The following is a 26,195-nucleotide window of genomic DNA, read 5'->3' on the forward strand; positions in this document are numbered from 1 at the left end:
GACCTATAGGGATCACCAGCTCCCTGCATGGCCTTGATCCCACAATCCCAGCACTTGTGACACTGTTTTAGAGCAGTCCGTAAACCATGCAAGCTCCGCTGATGGAAGAGGTTTCTTCTCTCCCTCCGACCAAGCCTCCCTAGAAGATATCACACCCTTGGGTTGAGTGGAAAGAAAATCTTTGAGGCATCTGATCAGACATCAGACATTCTGATTCAGGGACATCACAGCCCCTGAATCAGGATGCTAATTTTACAGTTTTACCAAAGCCCCTCCTGTTGAAGACAGTAGGCACTTCTCCTGACCATAGTCCTGATTACAATGTCCAGGGGGCGAGCTAAGACCGCAGTTTAAAACCATGCCTGGCGCGCTTGGAAAGGCCACAGTGATAGCAAGGCAAACCAACCTTTGGATGCTAGCCAGACTAGCTATCGTCATCCTGGTCTCCAAGGTTGGCCACCAGACGACAGACAGGTTAACCACAGAGACGTAGAGCCAATAAAGAAAACAGAAGTCCTCAAGACCCATCTATCACACATCTGATATCATTGTATCCAGGAGACTTGGCTTCTCAACAACACCAGGGCATCTGGAATAAGCCGTTTGGTTCATGCATCTCTTCTAACTGTTACCCCCCACTCACACTGCCATACTTAAAGAAGTTGAGAAGTTCCATCCTCTTCTCCAAGGAAGCTCTCTGCTCTTTCCTCTTCCTTCCACCTCTTACCACGAGGTGGACTCCGAGGGGTACCAGCTAGCACCCTCAACAGACCACTGAAAGTCTAGGTGAAACGCATCGCACCAATGGACACCAAGGTTCTGTACAATAACATGGTTGAGAATATCAGCCGCAGAGAAATCTAGAATATTGATTATTCTGTCATTCAATATAATAAAGTCCCTAAACTATGTATTTTTGTTTCACAACAGTACATCGATTTATTGTTTACGCTATCACAATGACATAACGTTTTGTGCAGGGTATAACCAGATACGTTGTGATTTTCAACATAAAGGATAAGTGACTCAATAGATAAAGCTGTTCATAAAAATTAGAATATAATCCTATATTTACATTCTTCCATAAATAAATATGGTACAAATTTCAATTAACAATGAAACAAAATACACATTGACACATTTTTACAATAACTGATGAATAAAATGTGGTTGATGTTCTCAGTCCAATCACTGGCTATCTTCTTTGGATGAACTGTTTGGTTCTTTGTTGCTCACGATGCTTGGCTTGGAGAACCCGTCAGGTGGCTTTGGGAGACTCTCTCTGCTGAGCTTGGCCCGCCTGCCCGCTAGGTCCGACACTGGCATCGAGGCAACTGTCAGTGGAAGCAAGCTCCCAAACAGAACATGTTGAATCACTGGGAATTTTGCCAGCACCTGGTATAACAGTCAAAAAAGTTGTTTTTTAACTAGGCTTACATTAAAATATTTTATTATCTTGAAACATAAATTTAATTAGATTCTACTATTACACGGACTTACTCTACACAATTAAATCTTTTATTGTTTAGAAGCTGAATTTGTTGTGAACCCTAGACCTTTAACCATTACGCTCGAAAGGCCCGCAGCACTAACCATACCAAGGTTGCAGACAGCTTGGGTTAGTTTTGCCATAGTTTGTCCTCGCAACACATATGATCAGTACAGATGGCTGCACTCAGTCTTTATAGAAGAATTATAGACTAATTTAAAATTTACTGCTGTTAAATTGTATTTTTTTGTTTTATTTATTTATTTAACCCGTACTTTGCCCTTGCAACTAGCTATTGATATAAATAAATAAACGTTTGATTTACAATAATTGCTATTGAGTTTATTTGTCGCATACAGGGTTTTGTGGATTATACTGCCAGTGGGCACATAAAAAAATTATATCCAACATAGGAAAAATTGAGGTACATGTTAAATTTGAATTTATACAAAAATGGGTTTAAACTTTGAAAAATTTGGAATCATAAATTGGGTAAATCTTACTTGAGTTCAAATCCAGTTTTACTTTGTATGTTCCATTGATACTTATTCATATTCCAATCATCCTTGTCGGCTTAGTGTAGATTTAATACTGGTAGTAGTAATCTTTGCAGATCTGAGAGTTCTGGTTGTCATCAATATTCAAGTGTTCATCATCTAGTAAATGTCTTTTCTGTTCTTGGATTCAAAAATCGAGATTCACCAATTTAATACAAATAATAGAGTATTACTGTATTTAATAACTCAAATGTTTATTAACTTTGATGAGAAATGCTTCTTCTCAGTCTCCTATTAAGCCATCACCCTAAAAGAATAAAATTCCATTATTGTAAAGTCACCAGCTGGTCTAAATTCACTTTATAACTCCAGGTGTTGTAAACTTACTTTGCTTAACAATCTCCTTGATATTAAGATTTAATGTATTCTGTGGTATTTGGTCTTAAGAAATTACTTTATTTTATCTGATGATTCAATTTTACAATAGTTTATGTGTTTCTATCTTATATGTATGATAATTTGTTTTATGTTAATTTTAACTCTAAAATAGGTTGCTAGTTTTTCTTAATTTTAAAATCTATTGATTTATATAATATATGTTTATTGTAAGTTATCAAAATTGCATGGGTGTATGTTCTTCTTCTTGTATGGATTCCTGTGTGTGTATGTGTGTACTTATGTGGTATAAACTCCTAAATTATTTATTAATCTTTTATAAACAAACATAAAATAATATGAACTATTAACTTTTCAAAACAAAACTGTAACACTGCTTTACTTAAAAATTACTTTAAAATAGGTTTCATCACTCACCATTCATTATAAAACATAAGAGAATATTGGAAAATAACTGCTATGTTTAGTGGTCAGTGGTGCTGGCCTTAGGAGCTATAGATGTATTATATCTTGGCCAGTACAGCTGGACATACAAGCTGAGATAACATTATGGCAAAAATTAATTCATGCTTCTGACAAAATGGCGGTGGCCAGTAGAGCTGGCCATACGAGTTCCAAGGACAAATTATAAATACTGCCTTCGAGAGCATAGGATTAACTTCAGTAAATGGAAAAAATTGCAGTTCTGATGACAAACACAATCAGCGGTTAGCAACCCAAGACTGGATAAGTTGTAGCATACCTTCTTCAATTACACCAATGCATGTTCTCAACTATTCCAGTAACTTTCTTTTGCAAATCCTTTAAATATTTTGTATAAAAATGTTCTAGACAATAAAACTTTCATAATAAATGCAGTGCCATATGACAAAACACTGGGTATGGCGTATGTTTGGTCTTAATGCTGTGTTCTGATATGGCTGATTTTTCCCTATCTTGCCATATCAAGTCTCTAATGTATTCACTTACCTAATGTGGAAATGTTTTGTCTTCAATTTTTGAACGTAGGAATACACAGTAGAATCTTATCCTTCACTGGTCTCATATAATTCTAGAACTTTTGGCTGACTTGAATACAAATTTGTGTCTCCTTAACATCCTCCATTATTTTATCGGTCATTCCTTATATTCAGGTGAGTAAACGTATTATTAATGAAATGTCTCAAGAAGATTAAGAAACGTTCTAATAGGGTGTGAACAAACAGATTTTGATGATTATTAAAACATTCTATTGTATTCTAATGTTTCATATGCTACTTTTTTTCAGATACAAAGTGGCGGAGTCTTCATACTCCAACATAAGCAGTCAGTATGTCCAAGAAGCACTATCACAGCCACCTTCCCTCATCATGTAGGGCTTTATTTCTGTGCGCACGCATCTGGGGGACTGTGTGGTTTCTTTCTTATTATCTATCACTCACTCAGTTTCTTTTTGGTCCATTCCATCTATCTAGATAACATTCTTCCAAAAACCTGCCTTCTAATTTTCTTTTCTATACTTGATTTATTTTTCCCTGCTTTCCAAGCCAAGGTGGAGCAGCATATGCTGAGGGCTGCATGGTCAAGGGCATGCGACTCTGGATACCTTTTGGCCTCCAGTTCAAACACAGCCTTCTCCAGGTATAGCAGAGCACTGCATAGCGTGACTTTTAGTTCTCCGCTACTTGTGGAAACACTATGAGTAACGATGAAAACCAAAAACCAAACCAAATAACTTCAGCAACTCTCAAAATGTGGATGAAAGTTCACGAAAAACAGAGGGACTAGTAATGAGCATATCTGGCCCTTGATATCCAGAACAATCTAAGGAGACAGAAGGAACTTACTAGAAGAAGTCCTGGATCCCTTGACTTAGTACAAGTTGGTACATCTGAAGAGGACGCCATACTGGAAGACAAAAGGGAACAGAGAGCACAAGCTGAAAGACTTGCCCTGGAGGGCCCTAAATTGTGTGATGCTTCCAGGAAAAGAATGACATGATTTCAGAGACATGAGAATTCCTAAGAAGAAGCCAGGGAATTGGCTTTAAAGCCAATCACCAAAGAGCAGTACATATGGCTCAACAAACAAAGTGAGTTTGTAGACTCTTGGAGCAATTGGAAAATTCTTTAAATATTATTAAATGTTAATAAAAACACTACTTTTTCCAAATTGTTTATTTTTATTTTTATTTTTTTTTGGACGAGGCCTTTCGAAACCAAAGGTTTCATCTTCAGTCCAAAAACTCCACTTTTGTGTTTTTATTAACATTTAATAATATTTAAACAAAGTGAGGGCAAGCTAAAAAGACCTCACAGATGGCTCCACTCTGGAGGCACATCTGAGAAAAAAAGACGAGGAATGAAGAATGGCAACAGGGTACACACAAGGAGCAATCTAGACCTCCCAAAACCGTCTTCCAATTAAGTAACTGAGGGAATAAAGGTGGGCATATTTCAATCTGGTTTTTTAGAAAACCTCCTAACTCCCAAGCTTCTACCGGATCATCAGATGACAAAGTGTCCTGAGTTTCTTTGGGTTACAGTCCACCGAGGTTAAGAAGAAAACTTTTAATGAGAACCTATGTTGAATTATACATCATTTTAAAGATCTAGTTGAACTGAAAACAATGCTGCAAACCGGACTTCAAAAGGTTGATCCAGTCAGAAGAAATTGCTGTTTAAAGTTAAAAAATTGGTTAATACATTGTACATACGAAATAACTAAAACTGTACCTGTTACAAGTTGAAGAGAATACTTATTTTAGTGAACTAATTTTAAAGTAGGTATTCAAAATGTTCCCATCTGCTCATCTGGCAATGTGCTAACCGGTTATAAAAGGAGGCTACTGCAGTTTGAATGTATTCTCATCGAATAGATTGAGCTTCCTGTGCTATCCTGTCTGAGTTCAATCAGATATGCAGGCTGAGTTTCATAAACTTTGTCTTTGAGGTAGCCCTATAAAAAAGTAGTGAAGCGGAGTAAGGTCACGGAACGAGCTGACCACTCAATTGCTCCATGCCTTTCAACCTGGCTGTGTGGGAATACTGTATCTAAGTATTGCATCACTTGAACACCATAGTGCAACAGTGCTCCGTCTTGCTGGAAAAAAATATGTTTGGAAGTCAGCCTCAATCTCATCTTGATACTTGTTGGCATTTAAATTCCATCAATGAAGAATGGTCCTATAGTTAAATTATGTTTCATACCTGCCCAGATGTTAACATTTTGGGGATTTTGTCTGTGACACTAACACCAATGTGGGTTAACATTATCCCAATACCGGCAGTTATTCCTGTTAACATGGCCATCCAACACAAAAATTGACTCATCTGAGAATACAATATCGTCCAAAAGCATTTAGCTTTGTCAATTCTACATAATACTTTCACAGAATTCCATCCGATGATCAAAATCGTCTCAGCTCAGTTGCTGCAACAGTTTGAAACCAGACTTCTTTAAAACTTTGCGAACTGATTTATGAGATTTCCATGAGATTGTGATGCAGACCTAACTGATTCATTTGGATTTTCAATTAAAGACTGAAGAATGTCTAATTAGCCATCTTTGTCTGTGTCAGTAATTGGTTTTCTAGGTCTGACACAATCCCTAACACTACCAGTTTCTATAAAGCGGCCAACTGTGTATTGTGCTATAGATTTTGAAATAGGATTACTATCAGGCAAAGTATTATTAAATATTTTTTTTTTGAAGTTTGTTTTTGACGATGGAAGGATTGTGAAAAAAAAAACAGGATTTATCCGGACACTTACCATCGTTCAGTGATAAAAAAATCAGATTAACTTATTTATTTTTTTAACTTATAACATGGGTAAATTTAAGAACCAACACAGTAAAGATTAATAATTAAAAAAATATTTCAGTCATGAAAAAGCAGATGAATACAATTTAAATAGCAAATTGGGAAAACTTGGAGACTGTCTTAAGAAAAACTTAAAAGAGAAAATCAACATGAAAGAAATTCACAAGGAAGGCTCAGACAATGATCATGAAATTAAATATCAAGTTACAAAATACATTACAGATTTAGAAAGGCCTCAGGAAAGGATGAGTTATAAGATTAGAGAGACAGAAGATAGGAACCACTGGGAAGTAGTAGTTACTATATAAGAGAGAGGCAGAAGATAGGACTCACTGGAAGGAATGAGTTACTGAGGCTCAATCCTCTTTTTGTATAAATGACCATGGGAGTAAGACATAATGTAAATAAATTATATTGCATTACAAATACAAACCAGACCTCTACTTTGGTACACAAATAAAAAAAAACTAACTTTCTTCTGAATGTACAAATACTCAAAGAATCAACTTACCTCGGCCTTATACATTTTAATGAGGCCATCGTTGACCTTGGCCCAGTAGCCTACCCCACTGATGTTCCACAGCTGGTTCGAGTGTTCTGCAAATGGCCCTGTCTTCACCTACAGATACAGACATTTATTCAACTATCAAATAATTCGTGGCACTCTAACTGAAATTTATTCGTGATTATTTTATCAATTCAATCAGCTCAAATTAAATATAAATTTTCTCCACAAGTGGGAGAATCGTTTATGAACAAATATCCCAGAAAATCTCATTTTTAAGAAGACTAATTAAAAAGATGATGAAATTGTTATGATCAGTTCAAAACACTTATGCACATCTGGTACAGTTGATAATCATTCTCAGTGGTAACACTAGATACAGGAGTTTGCGTAACCCTTTAACTGTTATGCTTGAGGCACATCTTACAATACTATTTCTGAGCACAACCATCAAGCTTGAGTTTCCTGTACATCTATATTCTCGGAACAGAATATCAAAACTCTACTTATGATGCTCTCATATCACTGTATTTCACACACTTTCATTCACATATTATTTTCATTACTTGCGTGAATGGGTTCAATATCAGTGAAAAATTTAAATTCAATATTGGTTATTAAGAACAAAAAGCAATAAACATTTTTCTAAACCTAGATTGGAATGATTCTTATTGAAAAATTAGTTTTCAGAATTAAGAATCATTATGGTTAAGAGTGTATATATTTATAATACACAATTATAATATCTGTAAAAATTAGAGCAAATGATATTGAATTAAATAGTGATACTTATTAATATAACACAAGAAATAAAAATAATATGGCTGTATGTAACAGCATAATTTGCAATTATTTTGTAAAACACCACAATATGTGGAACAGAATTTTAATTTATTACCAAATTATTTAAAGTCAATAGAACACTATACATATCAACCTAAAACTCAAAGATCATTTAATAATTTATCACTGTAATTATTCTGTGATAATCGATCCGGACTTTAAAGAGTTCGGACTAGTGCGATCCAGATTTCTGAGAGTGTACTGTACTAACAAAATCACCGTAACAAAACACAAACTGCATGACTGGTTCACAATAAAAATCAGTAAAATTTTGTTCCACATAACAAGTTTGACATATAACATCTAGTAAAATGCACAATTTTGGTATGTATGGCACTGTGTTTTTGGTTGCTAATTATTTTTATAATCTCATATTACTAAGTTTCCCAGCTAAAAAGAGAGCATTTAACATTTATCACATAGTTTCTTTACTAAAAAATAATTATATATAACAATAGCAAATATCTACAACAATTTTGTATTTATTTAAAATTACCCACTGTCTTTCACTATATTTTGTACAAATTATAAAAAAAAACATTATCTTTGTTAAATTTACAGTTTTTCTTAAATTTACAACTTTATTTTGGCTCTGAAATAATATCTAACAATAACTGGGATAGTGGATTATTTCTGATACACGATCTATCTATTAAGTCGATACTACAAGTAAAACAATCACAACTGTTATATCTAAAATTGTATATCCCCAAAAGCAACATACCTCATTTATGTATTTTATACAGCCTAAAAACATGTAGTCCTTGGCAAAATTTTTGACAATATCTTCCTGTAGAAATGAACGTGGTTCTATTCTTGGATGATCTGCAACAAATAAAAAAAACATTTGTTGTAATGAATTTAAATGGAAAACATGACATCTCTTGACTGTTATAAACACCATTACAATATTGATCTCGAACACATTGGATAACAGCTCCTTTGAAGACTCAGCAGCACTTGAGAATTTTGGGCTTCAATGTTGAGCTTGTACATGTAACGTTAGACTGTTCTGTCTGTGCTTCTGATGCCACAGAATGGCTGAGGTTTGCCACAGAGACAGCTGTTGGCTTTTCCGTGCTCCACTGTAAGTCTATGTACTGGGTGTCCTATCCAACTCTGAACGTTATCAGTTTGTTTGTTGGCAGGTCGCAAAACTGTTCAGTCATTACATTATTTTTGCTCAGAATTAGCTAAAAAGTGAATCACTAACTTATTTTGGATTGTGTGTGTCTGTAGGAGAAATGGTGGGCTGGAGCACCCTATAGTTTGACAAACGATGTTCAATTCTGGTGGAAGTCCCAAAACGTAGTGTAGCGGTAAGGCTGTGGCTTTCTAACCGATAGCTCTACCCAGCAGGGTTCACTTCTGGCTGGTTTATACCTTCCAGTTGAACCTACCACTGGGCAGAGCAAACACCGATGTGTCCCTTAGATCTGGGCAACCTTATGGATGTCCTGGAGCGGCACAAAACTAACCCTAAATGTTGAGATTCTGGGGTGCAAGGGTAGTTCAATAGGTCTAGTCTAATGCGGGAGATGACTATTGGAATTGAAGTGTTAAAGGTTCTTGCTAGCCACAACAAGGGTGTGCCACCCCTGTCTGTTTTGACTGGAGAGGCTGGTTCAGAGCTGCTCTCACCTTCTTCTGTTGGGACATGACTTCAGATTAGTACTCTAAATATTTCCCCATGGATCTCGATAGGAGGCGGACTTTTATTTAGACTAGTTCATCATAAAATATTAATTAGTTTTCAATTTTTGTGTATGCTTGACCTTACGCTTAAGATTTACAACACCTAAAGAAGAGAGACGTTTTGCTGCAACTTAGAATAATTAGCAATAATTTATTCATAATTTATGTTAATTTCCATAATTTATGTTGTTTATTCATTTCGTTTCAATATAATGCTATTACTTTTTATTAATTCCTCTAACCATTAACTTTTTTTATTCACTTAACTCAATGTGTGGCCAATTACGCTACAAGAAAAAACTTTTAATTATTTAATTTTAAATTCATTATTTTAAACATTGGATAATTTACCATGAACAATGGACCAGCTTCCCAAAGAAATTTAATCAGTCAAATTCTTTTTATTTACAATTTTTTAGAGAATGTATTGGCATCAAAAATACAATGTTAAAGTTACAAATTTACAAAATATAAGTTGAACTAAGCTTTCTTGATGTCTAAGATGGTCATGTGTACTATATTGATATTTTCTTAGTGTGTAGAACGGCCTGATCACCAGCCATTTGTTCAGTACCATCTTTAGGTTCTTCCCCTTTTGAGTCTTTATCTCGGCTAGCAGCAGGTTGTAAATTTTCCGTCCCATGTATACAGTGATAGATGGTGTGTTGGCAAGATGTAGTTGTCAGCATGTCGAGTGCTGCACTGGTGTTGGTACATCTGTTCCCCGAGGGAATCCATTGCTATCGGAAAACATAATCACAACTGTCAAGTTGCGAAGGTCCTTGAAGCCTTCACGACAGCTGTCCTTAGGTCTCAGGCCTTTAAGAGTTCTTATTACTTTCTTCTGGATCCGGAGAAGTCTCTGTAGGTTAGTGACTGTAGTGCCTCCCCATATAGCAATGCTGTACCTCAGATGGGACTCAAAAAGGGCATAATAAGTTCTTATAATTCATTGTGGTTAGCTCAGAATCGATTATAATGACTAAAAGTAAAATAGGTTTTATATCCTACTGTCACTTCAATCCAAATTCATGTGGTCTTAATGGTTATGGTAACATGTTTCGAAGGTTAACATTAATCTCCAGATCTCAGTAACATGGTGGTAGATGGCTTTGTCATAAAATTAAAAATTACACAACACAACACATTGTACATACAAATAAATACCACTAACACGTATACAACACAAACATATAGCACAAACAAGATCGCGTGCAAAGTTTCCTACAGGCAGCAGAGAGGTAACGACAGGTGGACGACTGGAATTACATAACAACACTTGCTGGTTCGTTCCCTCATGTGCTGTTATCATTCTGATCAGCTGCACTGATTGTCTATGCAGTCTTAAATCACTGATATGGTGAATTCTTTTGATGACGAAGAGGCTGGTGATTTATTTCTAGCAAAGGTTGTCAACATGCTGAGTCCATGAAAGATTTTGTAAATTGTCATGCCAAAAAATGTTGCCTTGAGTTGCATGTCAACTTCTGGAAAAGCTACAATTTCATTTCAAACCATAATGCCATATGGTGTTCATCCAGCTATTTTTCAACAAGGCAAAACAAAAAAGAACTTATTCTGGATATAACAATTGATCAGAATTCGTTAGCTACAACAAATTAGACAACCTTTGTATGAAAAACAAATTGATGGTAATTTATTTTATACAAATTATGTTGAGAATGTAAGTGCAATGTTGTCAGGAATTTATACATTATGGCAAATATAAAAAAATATATGATTTAGCCACTTCTAAATATAATTTAGATAAAATTCTTTCTAAACAAAAAGAACCATAAGAGGTTTAAAATATTCAATTACCGTAAACACTCATTTGCAAAGCTTAACTTATGGTTTATAGTTTCTATGTTATGAAAATAATAAAGAATGTCAAAGAATATCTTAATGAAGTTCTATTTTGAATAAAACACAGCTACAATATCAGAAGTAAGTAGCTTTGGAGATAGACATAGCTTGAAGTTTTACAAAAATAAAACTTGTTACATGGCTGTAAAATTCTTTACACAGTTTCCAAATGAAATAAAAAGGGAGCCAACCTAGAATAAATTGAAATACACAATGATGCAACATTTAAATGAGAAAAAGCTATACTCGCTTTCAGAATATCCCTAGGTACTCTATGTTAAGAACATAAAATAAGAAATTATGCAAAATATAAATCGTTAGAATCTATAGAAGTTATTGAAAACGTTTCTTATCACAAAAAGTTCGGTATATCTTTATTCCTAATTCATCATAGTTATTTGTCTTGAGTCTATTCAAATATAAAGTATGTTATCACTTATTGACAAAGTATATTTTGACTTTGACTGGATCAACATTTCACAGCCTCGGTTCCCGTTTCCTGCTCTTTTCCAAAATAGAAACTGTGAACTGACTGTAGAAACGGACAAATCACAAAATGTTCAGTTTAAACGTGTACCATAACTGATATTGTGGTTAATAGATATTGTTTACATTGAAAGTTACAAACAATGAGATTCAATTCTATAATCAAATCTAATACCATAATTAGAACCAAGTTCGGAATTACAAATAAAAACAGAATACAAACTTTGTAGAATCATTCCACTTCTATGAACAACAAAGGGGTAAAGATAACTAAAGAATAATTTTGAACAAACATGTACTGATAAAGATGAAGAGGACACACCAGAAGATGCATTTTGTCTCACCAATAAGCTGAGAACTCCCCCAGATGAAAGGGATAAACTGGAAATCATCTAGGGCCCAGACACCCCGACTACCAGCTGGTTCCATCTTGTAGACGGTCTGCAGGCGACGTACCAGAACCATGTATCTGTGGAGAACAACATTTACTTTACTACTAAACAGAAATTCAAGATTTACTAACATTTAATTAAAGACTCTACAATGTTCCAGGTACATCTATTCAAAACGGATACATTACTTTTTATTTTTATTTCACTGTGATACACTCCTTTGAATTATGAAAGCAAAGATAGCAAAAAAATGTCAATTTATCTAAATTTGATCTTTCAGCTACTTTTAAATCCAAACTATATTGTCTTGAACAAAACAAATATAAGTAATGTAAATTTTCCTGTCAGGAACATTATACAATTCTTACAGGATTGTCCATAAAGTTATGTTACATCAGAGGACTTCCACACGTTATTACTGGTAATGCTATAAAATAATGTTTGCCTCTATACTTATGATGTTACATCAGAGGACTTCCACTCGTTATTACTGGAAATGCTATAAAATAATCTTTGCCTCTATACTTATGATGTTAATTTGAAAATCACTGCTGATACTCTAGAGTCTAGATGAACTAAAAACAACCATTCATAAATATTTGGAAGATAAGTAACTTCTTGTGTAAAAGACAACTATATTAATTTTAATAAAAAAATCTCCATAAAAAATCCTAAAAGGCTAAATTTCACTTAAATTACTTTTCAAGAGACTATTATACAAGAAGTCACCATAATAAATTCTTAGGTCTAGTCTATGGATATTTACATTGAAATCTATAAACCGATAACTTTATGGCAAAAATACTAATATCTGGATATTACGCTCTATAAATAAAATGGCACAACTTTGTGACTTTTACTCTATCCAGGGACTGTGGGCTCTGAAGGGTTACAAGCCCTTGTGGATCCAACCACTCTTGCACGCACATTATCAGCCCTAAAAGTCAGTCTGTTCTCAGAATCATAGACTGGGTTCCAAATGTGCATTGGCTAGTAATAGTAAATATTCTTCTGTTAATTCTTATTATACTAACTGAATATTATTATACATATAATTTCCATACCAAAATAAAGAAAATGAGCCCTAATTCTATATGCTTATAAAATAATAAAGCTAAAACTGAAACGTATAGGACTATATTAAAATCGTCACTCTGCTACTTTAACACATCTCATTAATATTATCTTAAGAGTAATTTTCATTATTTTTCATGAAGATAATATACTTTCTAAAAAGTATTTAAATACATTAAAATAAAAATTGCTGTAAATGCCGTTACGAGTTACTGACTCTCACAGCATGGCAATTGAAGGTATGAGTGTATGTAAAGGACTATAATCATTAAGGGGCCATGGCTCTTTTCAGACAGAGTATAAGATTACTGTGAAAGCAATTTATTTTGCTTATATTCACTCAAATATATAGTTTATATTAGTGTAAATGGCGACATCTCCAAGAAAAATATACACAGAATTTTGATTTTGCAAAAACGTAAAAATTACTACATAGGATCTCAAATGTAATGATTCTGTCGGGGAACATTTTAAAGATCTTTGTGTCATGACTGTTAGTAGCACATAATATATCTATACATTAATTTTATTTAAATAAAATAAAAAATGCCTTTATTAAAGGAGGAGGAGTTAGGGCTGTCAAGCTCTCTCTGTTCCACCAACCTCATATCATATAGAGTAAATTAACTATAACTGAATATAATGTAAAATTTTACCATAACATACTTAAAATAATATGTAAACAAAATTATTTAGTTTATATAAAATTATTTGACGATCATGATAATATAATTCTTAGTGAAAGGCAAAATAATAAACTACATATGGCAACATTCCACTCTTTTAATGTTAGTAAAACACAAAATTCTAATACAAGAAATTGTTAAATACCAGTCCACATAATGGAACTTTATGAAAATAATATCACATACCTTGGTTGTAAACTATTTAATAATTTTCAAATTTTCTTCAAATGAAACTAACTTTAGAAAATTAATAAAAGCTATTAATTTAATACTTTACGTCTAGGTCTTTTTACTGTGTAAAAATATTTTGAAAACAAAATTACACCTACAGTTACAAGCATAATCACTATAAATTTTGACACATTGTGTACGTTTTATTAATAATTAATTATTTTAAATAATATTTCAATTACTTCGGTTTTTAATATTGAGTTATTGTATTTAGTTTAACATCTCTTTAGTTTCAATGGTTATAATTTCAGTATTAAAAAAGTCTTTCATGTATATACAGGTCTTACCTGTATAATTACTTAAAATTATTGAATTCAATGAAACCACTCCCAAAAGATACCTGTTAAAGACCTTACAGACGACGGCCAAATTGTCCGCAGCCACAAATGCTCCGATCTTGAAGAGACAGCAGAGAAACATACAGAAGCTCATCTCGTGGCCGGTGCCGTAATCTATCCTGGTGGAGTTACCGAAGCTTTCCACCAGGTACTCCTTGATCTCAGGGATAGCCCGGTAGAACAGTGGAGGCAAGGCTTCTTGTAACAAATCCAGCGCATTCTGGAACCGATGTTGGTTATTTGCAGGATATCTCAAGGAAAGTGGTAAGATTATTTTTAAATATACTTAACACTTTCACTGCCGCCTCCTAATTTTGACAACTTTCTTACACTGCCACCCGTTTTAATGATTTTTTAAAATAAATATAACTTTTTAACCCATTTTGAGAAAACCATGGGTCTTACATTTTTTAAGCTGAGTTCTTCTTTCTACACAAATGCTGATGCATAAATATTTTTAAACAGAAAGTTTTGTTTTTAAACTTAAAAGCAATGTTTTTTGAACAAAATAAAAAATTTGATCAAAAAACATCACTATGTACTATTCTATAACAGAAATATATTTCTCATTATTATTTACTGTATTCAGTATTTTAATTACTGTCACTATAGCTAGAAATATTTACAATTGAAATCCATTTATGTTTAAAATTGTGTGGGAGTCTAACCCAATTGTTCCATGGCCATCATCAAAATCTTTATCAGAAGCTGAAAAAAAACTACAGTTCTAAGTTTTGTAATAAACCAATTATTTATAAAACATAAGAATAAAATTTTTTATTACTATTATGCTGATATTTGTTTTTTGAGCAAAAAACAATGTCAACAAGTCCATCAGTAGTAAAATCAGAATCATTATCTGTGTCATCTGGGAATAAATTTTCACTTTCACTTTCACTTGAAAATATGAGTAACTCTTTTAGCACTTCATTGTATTCAATATTGTCACAATTCATTGTATTTACTCACAAAACATAGGTTGTAAACTATAGTAATAGCAAGCAAAACAATAACAATGCAGACGGGTTGTTGCTATTGTCTGTACTATTGCACAGTGTCAGCTCAGCTGTCTAGTGGGACAGTTCTTATTTCGTGATCATGGCGTGTGGATCGGAGTCAACGTTGACTTACAGTTCGTTTCTGTTTCCCACCTTATTGAGGTATGCTAGTAACGCGCGATTTGTATGTTGTTAGTTGGGGTGTGGTTGCAGTGTAATATTATATTATTAATTTTGTTTCACATTTCATGATGTCTACTAATTGTGGACTTGGAAATAGTGCTTTTGACTATGATGTATCAGATTTATAAGAGTCTGTTCAATAAGTATTGTGATTGGTTTGATGTATCCTAAACGGAGCGATGGATGGTGGTCCGACTGGTTGGCCTCGGTATAGGGGTCCCCCACCACTCAGGTGCACTTTAATTCATTTAACTGCGGGCATGCATTAAGGTAGGAGGTGGATTTTTGTGATGTGTGATGTTTTATGGTGTCATCGCGCCAGCATGGAGCGGACCATCAAGCAACGCTATGGTGTAAAGTTTTGCTTTAAACTAGAGAAATCTTCATCCGAGACCCTTGAACTCATTAAACAGGCTTATGTGAATGATACCTTAAGCTGCACAAGAGTTTTTGAGCGGCACATGTTTAAGGAAGGCTAGGAGCTCATCAGAGGATCAACGCATAGGACGCCTGACAACTGCTCGAACTGATGCTCAGGTGGCCTAAGTGAAAACAGTTTTGGACTAGACAATAGACAAACTTCTTTATTAGCATATTCATCAAGAACAGTAATAGAGTCAGAAATTAGATAAACTTGTTTTGGAAAAATAATTTTTGAGTCAGATGATGCGTCACATTTGAGAGCGATTGTTGAGTTCCAGTTGAGGCCTCCAGTCTTGGTTCAAGAATTCGTCAATGGTGTAGAAAGGCTGTCCAACAAGCAAGTCATGGAGTGCTTTTTTAAAAGCGTTACCCTGAAGCTCTCTTAATGGTTGTGGTAGATGGTTCCATAGCTTTCGCCCAATGTAGGTTGGTTTCTCCTCGAAAAGTGCTGTGCGGTGTATGGGTAGAGTGTAGTTTGTTGCATAACTTGTGTTGTAGTGATGAAGGTCCTTTCCAGTTTTGAGATTCTTCTGGTGTGCATACATGATAACTTCTTGGATGTATAGCGCAGTAACAGTCATTATCTGGAGTGTCTGGAAGGCATGTCTGCAACTCTGCCTTGGTTCTAAGTCAGCCAAAACCAACTCAGTCAGGCACTTAACCATCGCCCTTATTAGTGAGGAAACTGACCTTTCAGTTGGAACTACCCACACCATTGTAACAGACGATTTTGCGATGAGGAAAGTGTGCGTGAAGCTGGTGACAAAAGTTTGAGAGCGGAACAAAATCTGTTGAGGGTGGAAATTTTACAAGAAATTTAGGACTGCATCTCAAAAGATTAAGATTTTGTCCACAATGTTATTACCAGAAATGAATGAATCATGGGTTTTTGTGTATGATCCGAAAAGAAAATGTCAAAGTTCAGAATGGCACACGCAGGGGTCTCCAAGTCCAAAAAAATTTGGATGAAGGAATCAAAAACCAAACCAAAGTTTTTTCTAACCAATGTGGCATTGTTCACAAGGTGTTCGTGCCCACTGGAACAACCGTAAATGCTGCATTTTATGTGCAAGTCTCGCCTGCAAAATTGTTGACCAACCACTGGAAACTTTACCAATGACAATGTGCCGTGCCACGGTGCTGTTGGCGAAATTCAGCGTGACAGACTTTTTCTTGTTTCCGCAAATGAAAAGGGAGCACAAGAGCATCGCTTCGACTACATCGAGGCAGTTCAAGAGGCGATGACAAAGGTTATCAACAGCATTCCGGAAACGTCCGGACGTCCAGCATGCATTTTACAAGTGGCAGACGTGCCGAATTAAGTGTATCGATGCAGGAGGAATGTATTTAGAAAATTATTAAGTAATATTGTAATCATACATGCAATAAATTTTGAGTTTTGGAACCAGTCCCGATACTTATTGAACAGACCCTGTAGAAAGTGATTTGAAAGTTTACCCATACTACACCAGCTGTGCGTGCTGTGACGAATCAGCTGGTTCACACAGCTCTTTTTATTCTACCAAACAGAAGTTGTTTCTTATTTGTGAGTAGTATTTGTATGTTTTGGTGACCAATAACAGTTTATTACAACAATGGATCATAACTTTCATGATTCACAGTAGTGCTGTTTAAAAAGAGAAATAATTTTTTATTACATTATAAATTAAATTGGGATGCTTTGATCCGACAGCCTATTTTAGGCACTCAATATGGTCGAACAAACAGATTTAGGAATATTAAAAATTAAGTTTAGTCCACTCGAAATGAACAATAGTCTACTCAAAATTCTTGCAAGCGTGAAAACTATATTGTAATGAATGTGTGACACGATCTTTCACAATTGCCATCGTGTATCCTATAAGGTACACACAGGTCTCATGTAAAGTGCGTTGTGTGCCCAATGGGTTACACGTTGCTATGCATTTCATTGTTGCATTTTTATTATTAGCTTGTCTTAGTGATTTGTTGCTATGGGATCCCAGGCTTAAATAAATACCTCAGACTATCATGTAGCCCCTCGGGCGTACGATTGCTTAATTTTTATAAAAGAAAAAAATATAATAAATAATTGTTTTTGTGAAAATTGCGAAGACTACATACCTTTCTTGTTATAAAAAAAAACATAAAATAACAGATTACGGCTTTTTGCCATTATTATTAAAAGATTCGATGGCAATTAAAAAAGTCTGGAAAACCGCTGACGTTGTGAACGTGTTAACCAATTTTGCCATAGGCCTCACTACCAATAGTAGAATACACAAAAACAATGAACCAAATTGAGAAAAACTGTTTTTTAAAACAATAAACAAAATTACTTTCTGTAAGGACTACTGTCCTATACCTCTTTGACCTTCGTGTACCATGTCTTGAACGCCTTATTGCCGAAGCGCTGTGGTTGCTGGATAGGCGGTGTTTCGGTGATCCAAGTGTCCAGCTTCTCAAGAAGAACCAAAAGACCTTTGGTTACCTCTGACTGGTGGCAATCTATTGTCAGTGCCTTTCCCTTCACCTCCTGGTTCATTGCCGTCACGAACCCAACATACTCCTGTTTACAATATAAGTAAAGAAAATCTAATATACTGGAAAAATATTTGATTTTAAATGAAATATTCTACATCCACTTTAAACAAAATTCATTATAAATACATCACTTGTCTCCTTATAAAGTACAAACACTCACTAAGTGGAAATCTCTGAAATGATTTTCTATATTAACTTAAAAGTGTTGGGTTTCTAATATATAATATATATAACTTTTTCTTTGTTTAAAGTTTGTTATCGCTTATGGAAAGTTTGAAAGCTGTAATAAACAGGGATGAGCGTGCGCTCGTACTTGACTGAGTTTCGCTCAACTATTTCTCTGAAATATATCCAATAATCTGGCCAAATATTTGGCACACCTCAAGTCCTGACCGTGCTGGATTAACGGAAGTTTACGATACAAGGCATGATCTCTTGTAGTCTGGACTTCATTTGTACAGAGTAAAATTGGTAGGTGACAGACAGAGGGTTGTAAACAGCTGTGGAGGAGAAAGCAGGGGAATCACCAATAGGAGCAGTATATTTTTATTGACATTGGTTTTACTTCTCTCTTTGTCTTTCTAAATAACATCTGGCAGCCAGCCATAACCGAAGAAATGTTTCACAGTTCATAACTCCATGAAGTTGTACAAAATTAAAACAATAGGTAGAAAGTTATCTTTATCACAAGTACAACTATTTTAATTGAAAAAAATGTTACTTTTTCCAAAAGACCGGATTACCAAGCGTGCCGAACTATAGGATACTAAATTGATTTAATTTTACTGTACCTATGCTTTATTTTTGGATGTTCATATTTAGTCATTAAATTATAATTAAAATTTAACATTTCGTTAGCTTTATGTTATGGTTTTTACATATTTTTTTAATATGCCTATGTTTTTCTTGTAGATTGGCTCCAAAAGTTCACCTATCCAGACATACAAACTTTCATATTCATGATAGTTTTCTCTAAGAAACTTCCATAGCATTACAATACTACATATTAAAATTGGTGTGTAGTGTACAAACCCACCAGGTAAGCTTCGGACTTCAGCCACGTCTCCATGGCCTCCATTGTGGTAACGCCGCGTTGAGGGACACGGAACTCGTGGGTTTCAGGAGACAAACACTTTGAACTATCCATTGTGCCTACACAGACATGTTTTATTACACATTATGAAACATTGCTATAATTCACTGCTTAACTATTTTATTTTAATTGTTCAAACAATTTCAATGCTGTTCACTTTACAAATTTCACAACTATTACCTTCTAAACGATTAAGTACTTAAAATATTTTGGAGTAATATCTAAATGAACTTCATTATTTTTTTTTTACTAAAACGTTAATGGTTGACTAAACCTAACTTGTTTGAAGAAAAGAGGACTTCCTTTATTAATTTGTCTGTTTATCTTTAAATATAATTGTTAATGGACTTTTGGTTGAAGTGGTGGTGGTGAAGCATTGCTATTAATAACTTAAGCTCCTGTCCAGCCATTAACTCTTTCACAAGAAAAAATCATTGAAGACTCGCTATGGTACAGACATATATAACAGTTGTAGATGTGTACATAAAAAACGGTAACTACTTAAACTAATTGGCCACAATGAGTATTATGTGTGTCAAATATACACTGTAATTTTGTGCATTTAAAATTATATTTGTTACTTTTAAGTTTGAATGAACCATACGAACTTACAGTATAGACCTGCAATAATATATAATTTTCGAGTACCCTATTTTAAATTACGTACTTTTTGAAACAAAAAATACAATAAAAATTCTATACTTAATAACTATAAATAGTATACTATGACAACAAATTTTTCATTATAGCCCACGTTTTGTTCTAGTGTAAATCACTAGAAAGAGCATACAAATGCTGCAAAATGACACCACATCTCCCAGCTCTCATGGTCAAGTAGAAGAGCTGCTACAGCATTTAAAAAAACATCTATTCATGACTTTTTGGCAAGCTTTTGGAAACTTTACATAGCGGTATATTGAAATAGTTTGAGATCAAAATGTACAATTTGGTATATTTCTTAGTCTTAGTAGCATACTCAATATGAGTAGTGTAGACCTAAACATAATTTTAGAAAAATCTAAAATATTGAGGTAACATTTTTATTTAAAATGTGTTGATTTAACATGGCATACAACACACAAGTTAGTTCTTTAAGGTCAAAATTCCCTATATTCACAAATATTGTTTTTATACGCAAAATATGGCACTATGGATTATGACAACTACTACCAATAAAAGAGTGACTCCTGACCCAAACACAGATCTTGTGATGCAATATGCACGAATAGAACTACGGAATGCTGCTCCAAAACAAAAAGATATGTAATTCCACTTTTAATAATTTATCTATTTCTTATCTGCACCACATAAAACCATACACAGTTGTATTCAGTAAGACAAGTAAAAATTTGATCATAAAGCCAAAATAATGATCATATGGTTATTTCAGCGCTTGAATATATTACTATCAAAACTCCAAACCATCCTTAACCATGGCAAAAACATTAAGATATCCTATGCTAACAGATTGTTTAAACCCACCTACTAGCATAAAATTAAACTTAGATGTGCATTTTTATAAACAATACATTTGTTAGTATCAGTGAAGTTAATGGCCAGAGTAGCCAATTAAATTTCAACATATTCTGCTCGTCCTTCTAAACAAAATGTACATGGTTTTAGGGGGTGCAAATCACAAATAATAGTTTTTTAATAATTTAAATGTAAATGTGTAATTATATTTGTATACCGTGGTTCCTGTTATCTACGATTTTCAGTGTTGTATGCCCCCAATAGTTTATATGAGTGTTCAGTGGTCAGAGCATCAACGGTTGGAGGGAAAGAAACTTCTTCCACTAGCGGAACTTGAATGGTTTACAGATAGCTCTAAAACAAAAAGTGGCACAGGCGCTGGGATTGTGGGGGTGAGGCCATGCAGGGATTATCCCACAGTTTTTCAGGCACATCCATTATGGAATATGCTTGTGAGAAATTTTTTCTGGTAAAAGTTTTGATTGACTGTTTGGCATTGAGGTAGAAACTCTTTGTGGACGATTCTGTGAATATCAAAAATAGATCAGCATGCTTGATTTTTGACTTTGCCATTCTTGCCTTGGAGAGGTTGAAGTGTGCCACTCCATGCTCTGGTACTTGGTTTCTGGGTTGTACTCAAACACTCAAGACTCATCATCAGTAATGACACTGCCCACGGTGGGTGTGAGGTACCATGTAGGGAGCTATGGGTCCTTATCTCACAGTCTTTCAGGAAGAAGAACCATTATGGAGTGTGCTTATGAGAATCTTCGTCTGCGATATGGGAGTAAGACGATTAGCATTTTCACATTGCCAGGCACGATTAGTCAGGCAGCATTGAAGGCGTTGGACTCTTATGTATTCAACTCCAAACTTGTCTGGGATTGCTATCACGTCCTTTCTTCCCTTACCAGAATGTTAATGTTTGTTGGGTTCCTGGTCATGAGGGGATCTCTGGGAACAAATTTCTTGGCTAACTTGGGCTCAGCGTCCAATATGATGGGGCCTGAACTGTTCTGTAGCATTTCTAGGTGTGAATCCTTTGGGGCTGTCCCAGAATGGGTTCACACTGAACATGAGAGAAGGTGGAGGCTGCATACGGGTCTGAGGATGAGCAGAATGGACTCAACAGTTGTCTTCCTCCAGAGTGGCATCTGACCTCTCACTAAGTAGATCGGTATCTTCTCAGGTTATGGATCTGATTACGAGACATGGTCACCTGAGAAAGCATCTTTACAGAGTCGGTATCCTTAGGGAGGATCCGCTCTGTAGAATGTGTGACAAGCAGGAGGAAACTGCAGAACACCTACTCTTTGGCTGCCCTACAATAGCAAGGAACCAGTACGCCATCTTCGGTGGCGAATTTCCTCAGGAGGACCTGATCGGTTATTTTCAGCGGTTTGTAGAACTGCAGAAGCCGTAGACTGGTTGGCCTCATGGTGTGCTTCCGGGTTGCACAAAAGGCCCTTGAGGCCCAAGTGCATGGCAATAGGCCACCCCCTAGAAGAAGAAGAGCATCAACAAGTGTCTCGTACAGTAGCCTTCACTGCCTCTTAGATAACAATGGCGTCCAATATTCGCATTACTTTAATACCATAAATTAGTTTTGAAAGTTATTTACCTATTTAATTGTGGATTAGATGAGCAATTAAAATATTAGATAATTAATCTATTCCTTTTTAATTGGTCACCGTTTTTTTTTTTTTTTTTTTTTTTTTAAGTTTGTTGTGTAATTGTGTGTTATTTTTAAATTGAGGAAAGCTATTTTTATGTGATCTGAAGCTAGCATGTGATGTAAGTAGATAGTATATACATAAGAAGTTATGGTAGATTATTTTTGCTTATTTATTAAAGTTATGTTTGTTTTTTATACAATTATTCATTTGTTGAAAGTGTAGTTAAACTTTTATGCATTATTTTAAAACTTAATTTTATCCACACCAGAAACAAAATTTCATCATTATTAACCTATAGCTATCATCCTACTGAACAAAAAGGATAGTAGAAAGTTATAGTTCAGTTAGGTAAATTTACAATATTTATTTATTGAAGTTGCATTTCCTGTAAAGCAGAAATGGCCGGAGCTATCTGTGATTAGATCATTTAGAATTTGTTATTTTAGTGATAGGTACTACCTCGAGGGATGATTTTCATATGTTGCCATCAGAAGTTACTGCTGTAGTCCGTGCTGATGGCCGGAGGCATTTGTGTCAGGCTGTTATGAAGGTCTAAAGTAACAAAAACGTCTTTTGTTTGGGACTTAAAATTCCCTGATTTCAACATTGTTATTTTACGTATTCAAAGATAGCGTAACATGTGACGTCAGTAGCAACCAATACGAGGTTGACTTATGATCATAAAAAGACCACATGCACTCATAGAACAATGAAATATTACTTCACATGAGAAAAGTAGCTCCACTTGTAATGTTATAGGCCTATAACTTCAATATTTGTCATTTGAACCCTAGAAACATTAGCCTATATTTTATTCAGGAGGACAATAGCAATAAGTTTATAACACAAAATTTGTATTTCACCACTACGGGCCGTAAGTTCAGAATTATTTATTTGTAATACGATAACAATCACAAAGCATTCAATACAAAAACACTGCACAGTATACAGGTAAATTTACTGCCAGTGGTAAGAGGTGTAGGAAGATATTATAATAACAAGTAATAATAATATGAAAGTTTGCTTAGCAAATATTAGTCTTGTTGGTACTTTGGGATTATACCGACCACACCAGTATGAAGAACACAAAAATAGAAATTTATAGAAACAAACATGATAGAACGAAAAAACAACTCTTCAATTACAAACTTACAAGCATTTCCAGGTATTGTGATCGGTATTGTTGTCGCTGTTATCTTATCTTTCTCGAGAATCCTGATTACGGCAGGCCGCGCGGCATCACGTGATTTGCACGGTACATCATTGCCTTTCCATTACAATTCAATTTATATTTCTGATTAGCCCCTCTAGAATTTGATATTTTACTGATAGGTACTATCTCGAGGGATGTTTTTCTTTCGTCGACATCAGCACGGGGCAGCACCGAAGGTGCTGCCGAAGCCCGCGCTGATGGCCGGAGGCACTCGCATTTTGGGTGGCGGAATGTGATCAAGAATAAAAAACAAGTTTTGAGTGTTTTTTTAATAAAAAGTTTAGTTTGGTAAATGTTTGTTTTTGTTGAATTTTTGTGTTTGGAGAAATGTAGAGGTAAAACACGGAAGTACAACAAAGCGATGCACCAGCTGAACGGGCGGCGAGACTCTGCAATCACGTTATCTACTAGACGCTCGACTTTGACCTCTGTCTGAGGATGGGGAGGTGTTTGCGATAAGACAATTCCTGTTTTATATTGACGAAATATTGTTCTACGCTAATCTAGTAATCAGTAGAAACGAAATGTGAAATAACGATTCATGTCTGGGTGTGGTCGGTATAATCCCAAAGTACCGTCTTGTTTACTAAAGCAGTTGTGAACTGGCTTAAGTTAATTCAGGTTACAGAGGTGAATTTATTGAAAATTCAACTCCCCAAGTCTGTACATACACTAATTAAAACTTAATTTGGTATCAATTTACAAAATCGTGACCATGGAAAGGTATGTTAAATTTTTTTTTCCTGAAAACTACAATTTTTCCTGAAAACAATAGTGAAGAAAAAATTTGTCGGCAACGAAAGTCAAAGGAGTTACGATTTTTGAAATCCTCTGAAAACTCTGTTTTTGACAGTACCTCTGGCAATTTTACTGAAATGATGACGTTAATCCTGTCAACGATGCCTGCCCCGCTGCGCACTGCTTGCTCTTTTAGAAAAAAAATTAACTCGAGCTTGCAAAAGTCGAATCCCAAATCACGTGATGCCCCTGATCCTTAACCCGCCAAGTGTTGTTCGACAAAATTTTGTCGGTTATTTTCCATCCTTAATGCAATAATGGCCGAAAGGCATCAATATAATACAATGATATACTTTCCCCCCAGTTTATATGCACCTGTGATAATAATACTTGGCTATAAATGCCCAACCCATGAAAAAAAGTCCATTTTTCATGGTCACGGTATTGTAAGTAAATACCCTTAATTTACTGTTTCCACCAACCTGCTTACTTATTTTTTTGAGTTTTAGATCATGATGTGAAATTAACACTATGGGGATTAAATAAAATTAGGAGTTATTAGATATCAGAAGTTGTGCAACCTCCCACTTTCATAGCCTTAAGGAAGTCTTCTTCAAAATTAAATTTGACATTCTAATCTAAGGTTAGTTTGCCTTAATATCTAGGGCTGAATTTAACACTAGCAACCTATCCAGGAATAATATAGTAAACAGTTTCCTATACATCAACAAGCACTGATACAGTCTAAGCTGTGTCATGGATTTACCTAAATAAAAATAACTAACCTAGTGTTACCATATTTGAAACCATTGAAGTCAGCGAAAAACTTAAACAATTCTTCAAGATAATGTATTTAACTATTTCTTACAGAACAGATTTATTGTTTAGATAATGAGATCATGACTATTCATTGATAAACATAGCCTCTTCCTTCAAAATCTTCATTTCAAAGTTCAAAGACTATTCCGAAGATAGATAATGCTAGTATTCCCATTCCAGAATCCAGATACTTTGGTGCTTTGAGGGGTTGGGAATGGGATAGAGAAAAATAAAGTACAACATGGAGTTATAGTGTAGTGCTGAGCTAAACGACTAGTCGACTACCTGTTTATTCGACTAGTGCCCAAAATAATCGACTAGTAAGTTGGTTGATTTGACTTATCTTAGTTTTAGTAATATGAATCACATTGCGTTTTCAATGTACTGTAGCGTTTTGCTAGAGCTTATGCTTAAAACATTGACGACTAGTAAATTTAGTCGACTGACGACTAGTTATTTATACTTTAAAGTAAAGATGTAAACTTTTTTATTTGCTAGTAATGGTGCCATTCAGATATCACAACAGGATATCGTACATAAATCAACTTGTTTAATTTAGTATAAATTTAGCCGTTAGTTTTTCTACCTACCAAAGTTTATAACCGTCATAATTAAAAGTATAAATTAGGAATTTTAAAGGAAATGGCCAAGTTTTATTAACACGATACTTGTGTTTGTCAATAATAAATAACAAAGTTCCCTTGTATTCAATTTAGAGTAGGCTACATCATTGATTTAAATTATATTATTTTTTAT

General features: G+C 34.7%; 1 protein-coding gene across 2 annotated transcripts; it reads right to left on the reverse strand.

The window, feature by feature from the left end:
- Window positions 1–1,046: 1,046 nt before the first annotated feature.
- On the reverse strand, window positions 1,047–25,643 carry LOC124364813 (serine/threonine-protein phosphatase 2A activator-like). 2 transcript variants are annotated; one of them, XM_046820587.1, is made up of 8 exons: window positions 25,406–25,643; window positions 19,464–19,579; window positions 18,249–18,452; window positions 14,303–14,520; window positions 11,924–12,048; window positions 8,257–8,357; window positions 6,696–6,803; window positions 1,047–1,395 (listed from the first exon to the last, which is right to left on the reverse strand). In XM_046820587.1, the coding sequence occupies exons 1-8, from the start codon at window positions 25,428–25,430 to the stop codon at window positions 1,189–1,191; spliced, it is 1,104 nt and encodes a 367-aa protein (XP_046676543.1). In that variant the 5' UTR covers window positions 25,431–25,643; the 3' UTR covers window positions 1,047–1,188. The 2 variants fall into 2 exon arrangements, with proteins under 2 accessions (XP_046676543.1, XP_046676544.1); XM_046820588.1 differs by lacking the exon at window positions 25,406–25,643 and adding an exon at window positions 23,129–23,162.
- Between the last annotated feature and the right edge of the window lie 552 nt (window positions 25,644–26,195).

The sequence above is a fragment of the Homalodisca vitripennis genome, chromosome 6 (genome assembly GCF_021130785.1).
Source record: "Homalodisca vitripennis isolate AUS2020 chromosome 6, UT_GWSS_2.1, whole genome shotgun sequence".
Taxonomy (NCBI): domain Eukaryota; kingdom Metazoa; phylum Arthropoda; class Insecta; order Hemiptera; family Cicadellidae; genus Homalodisca; species Homalodisca vitripennis.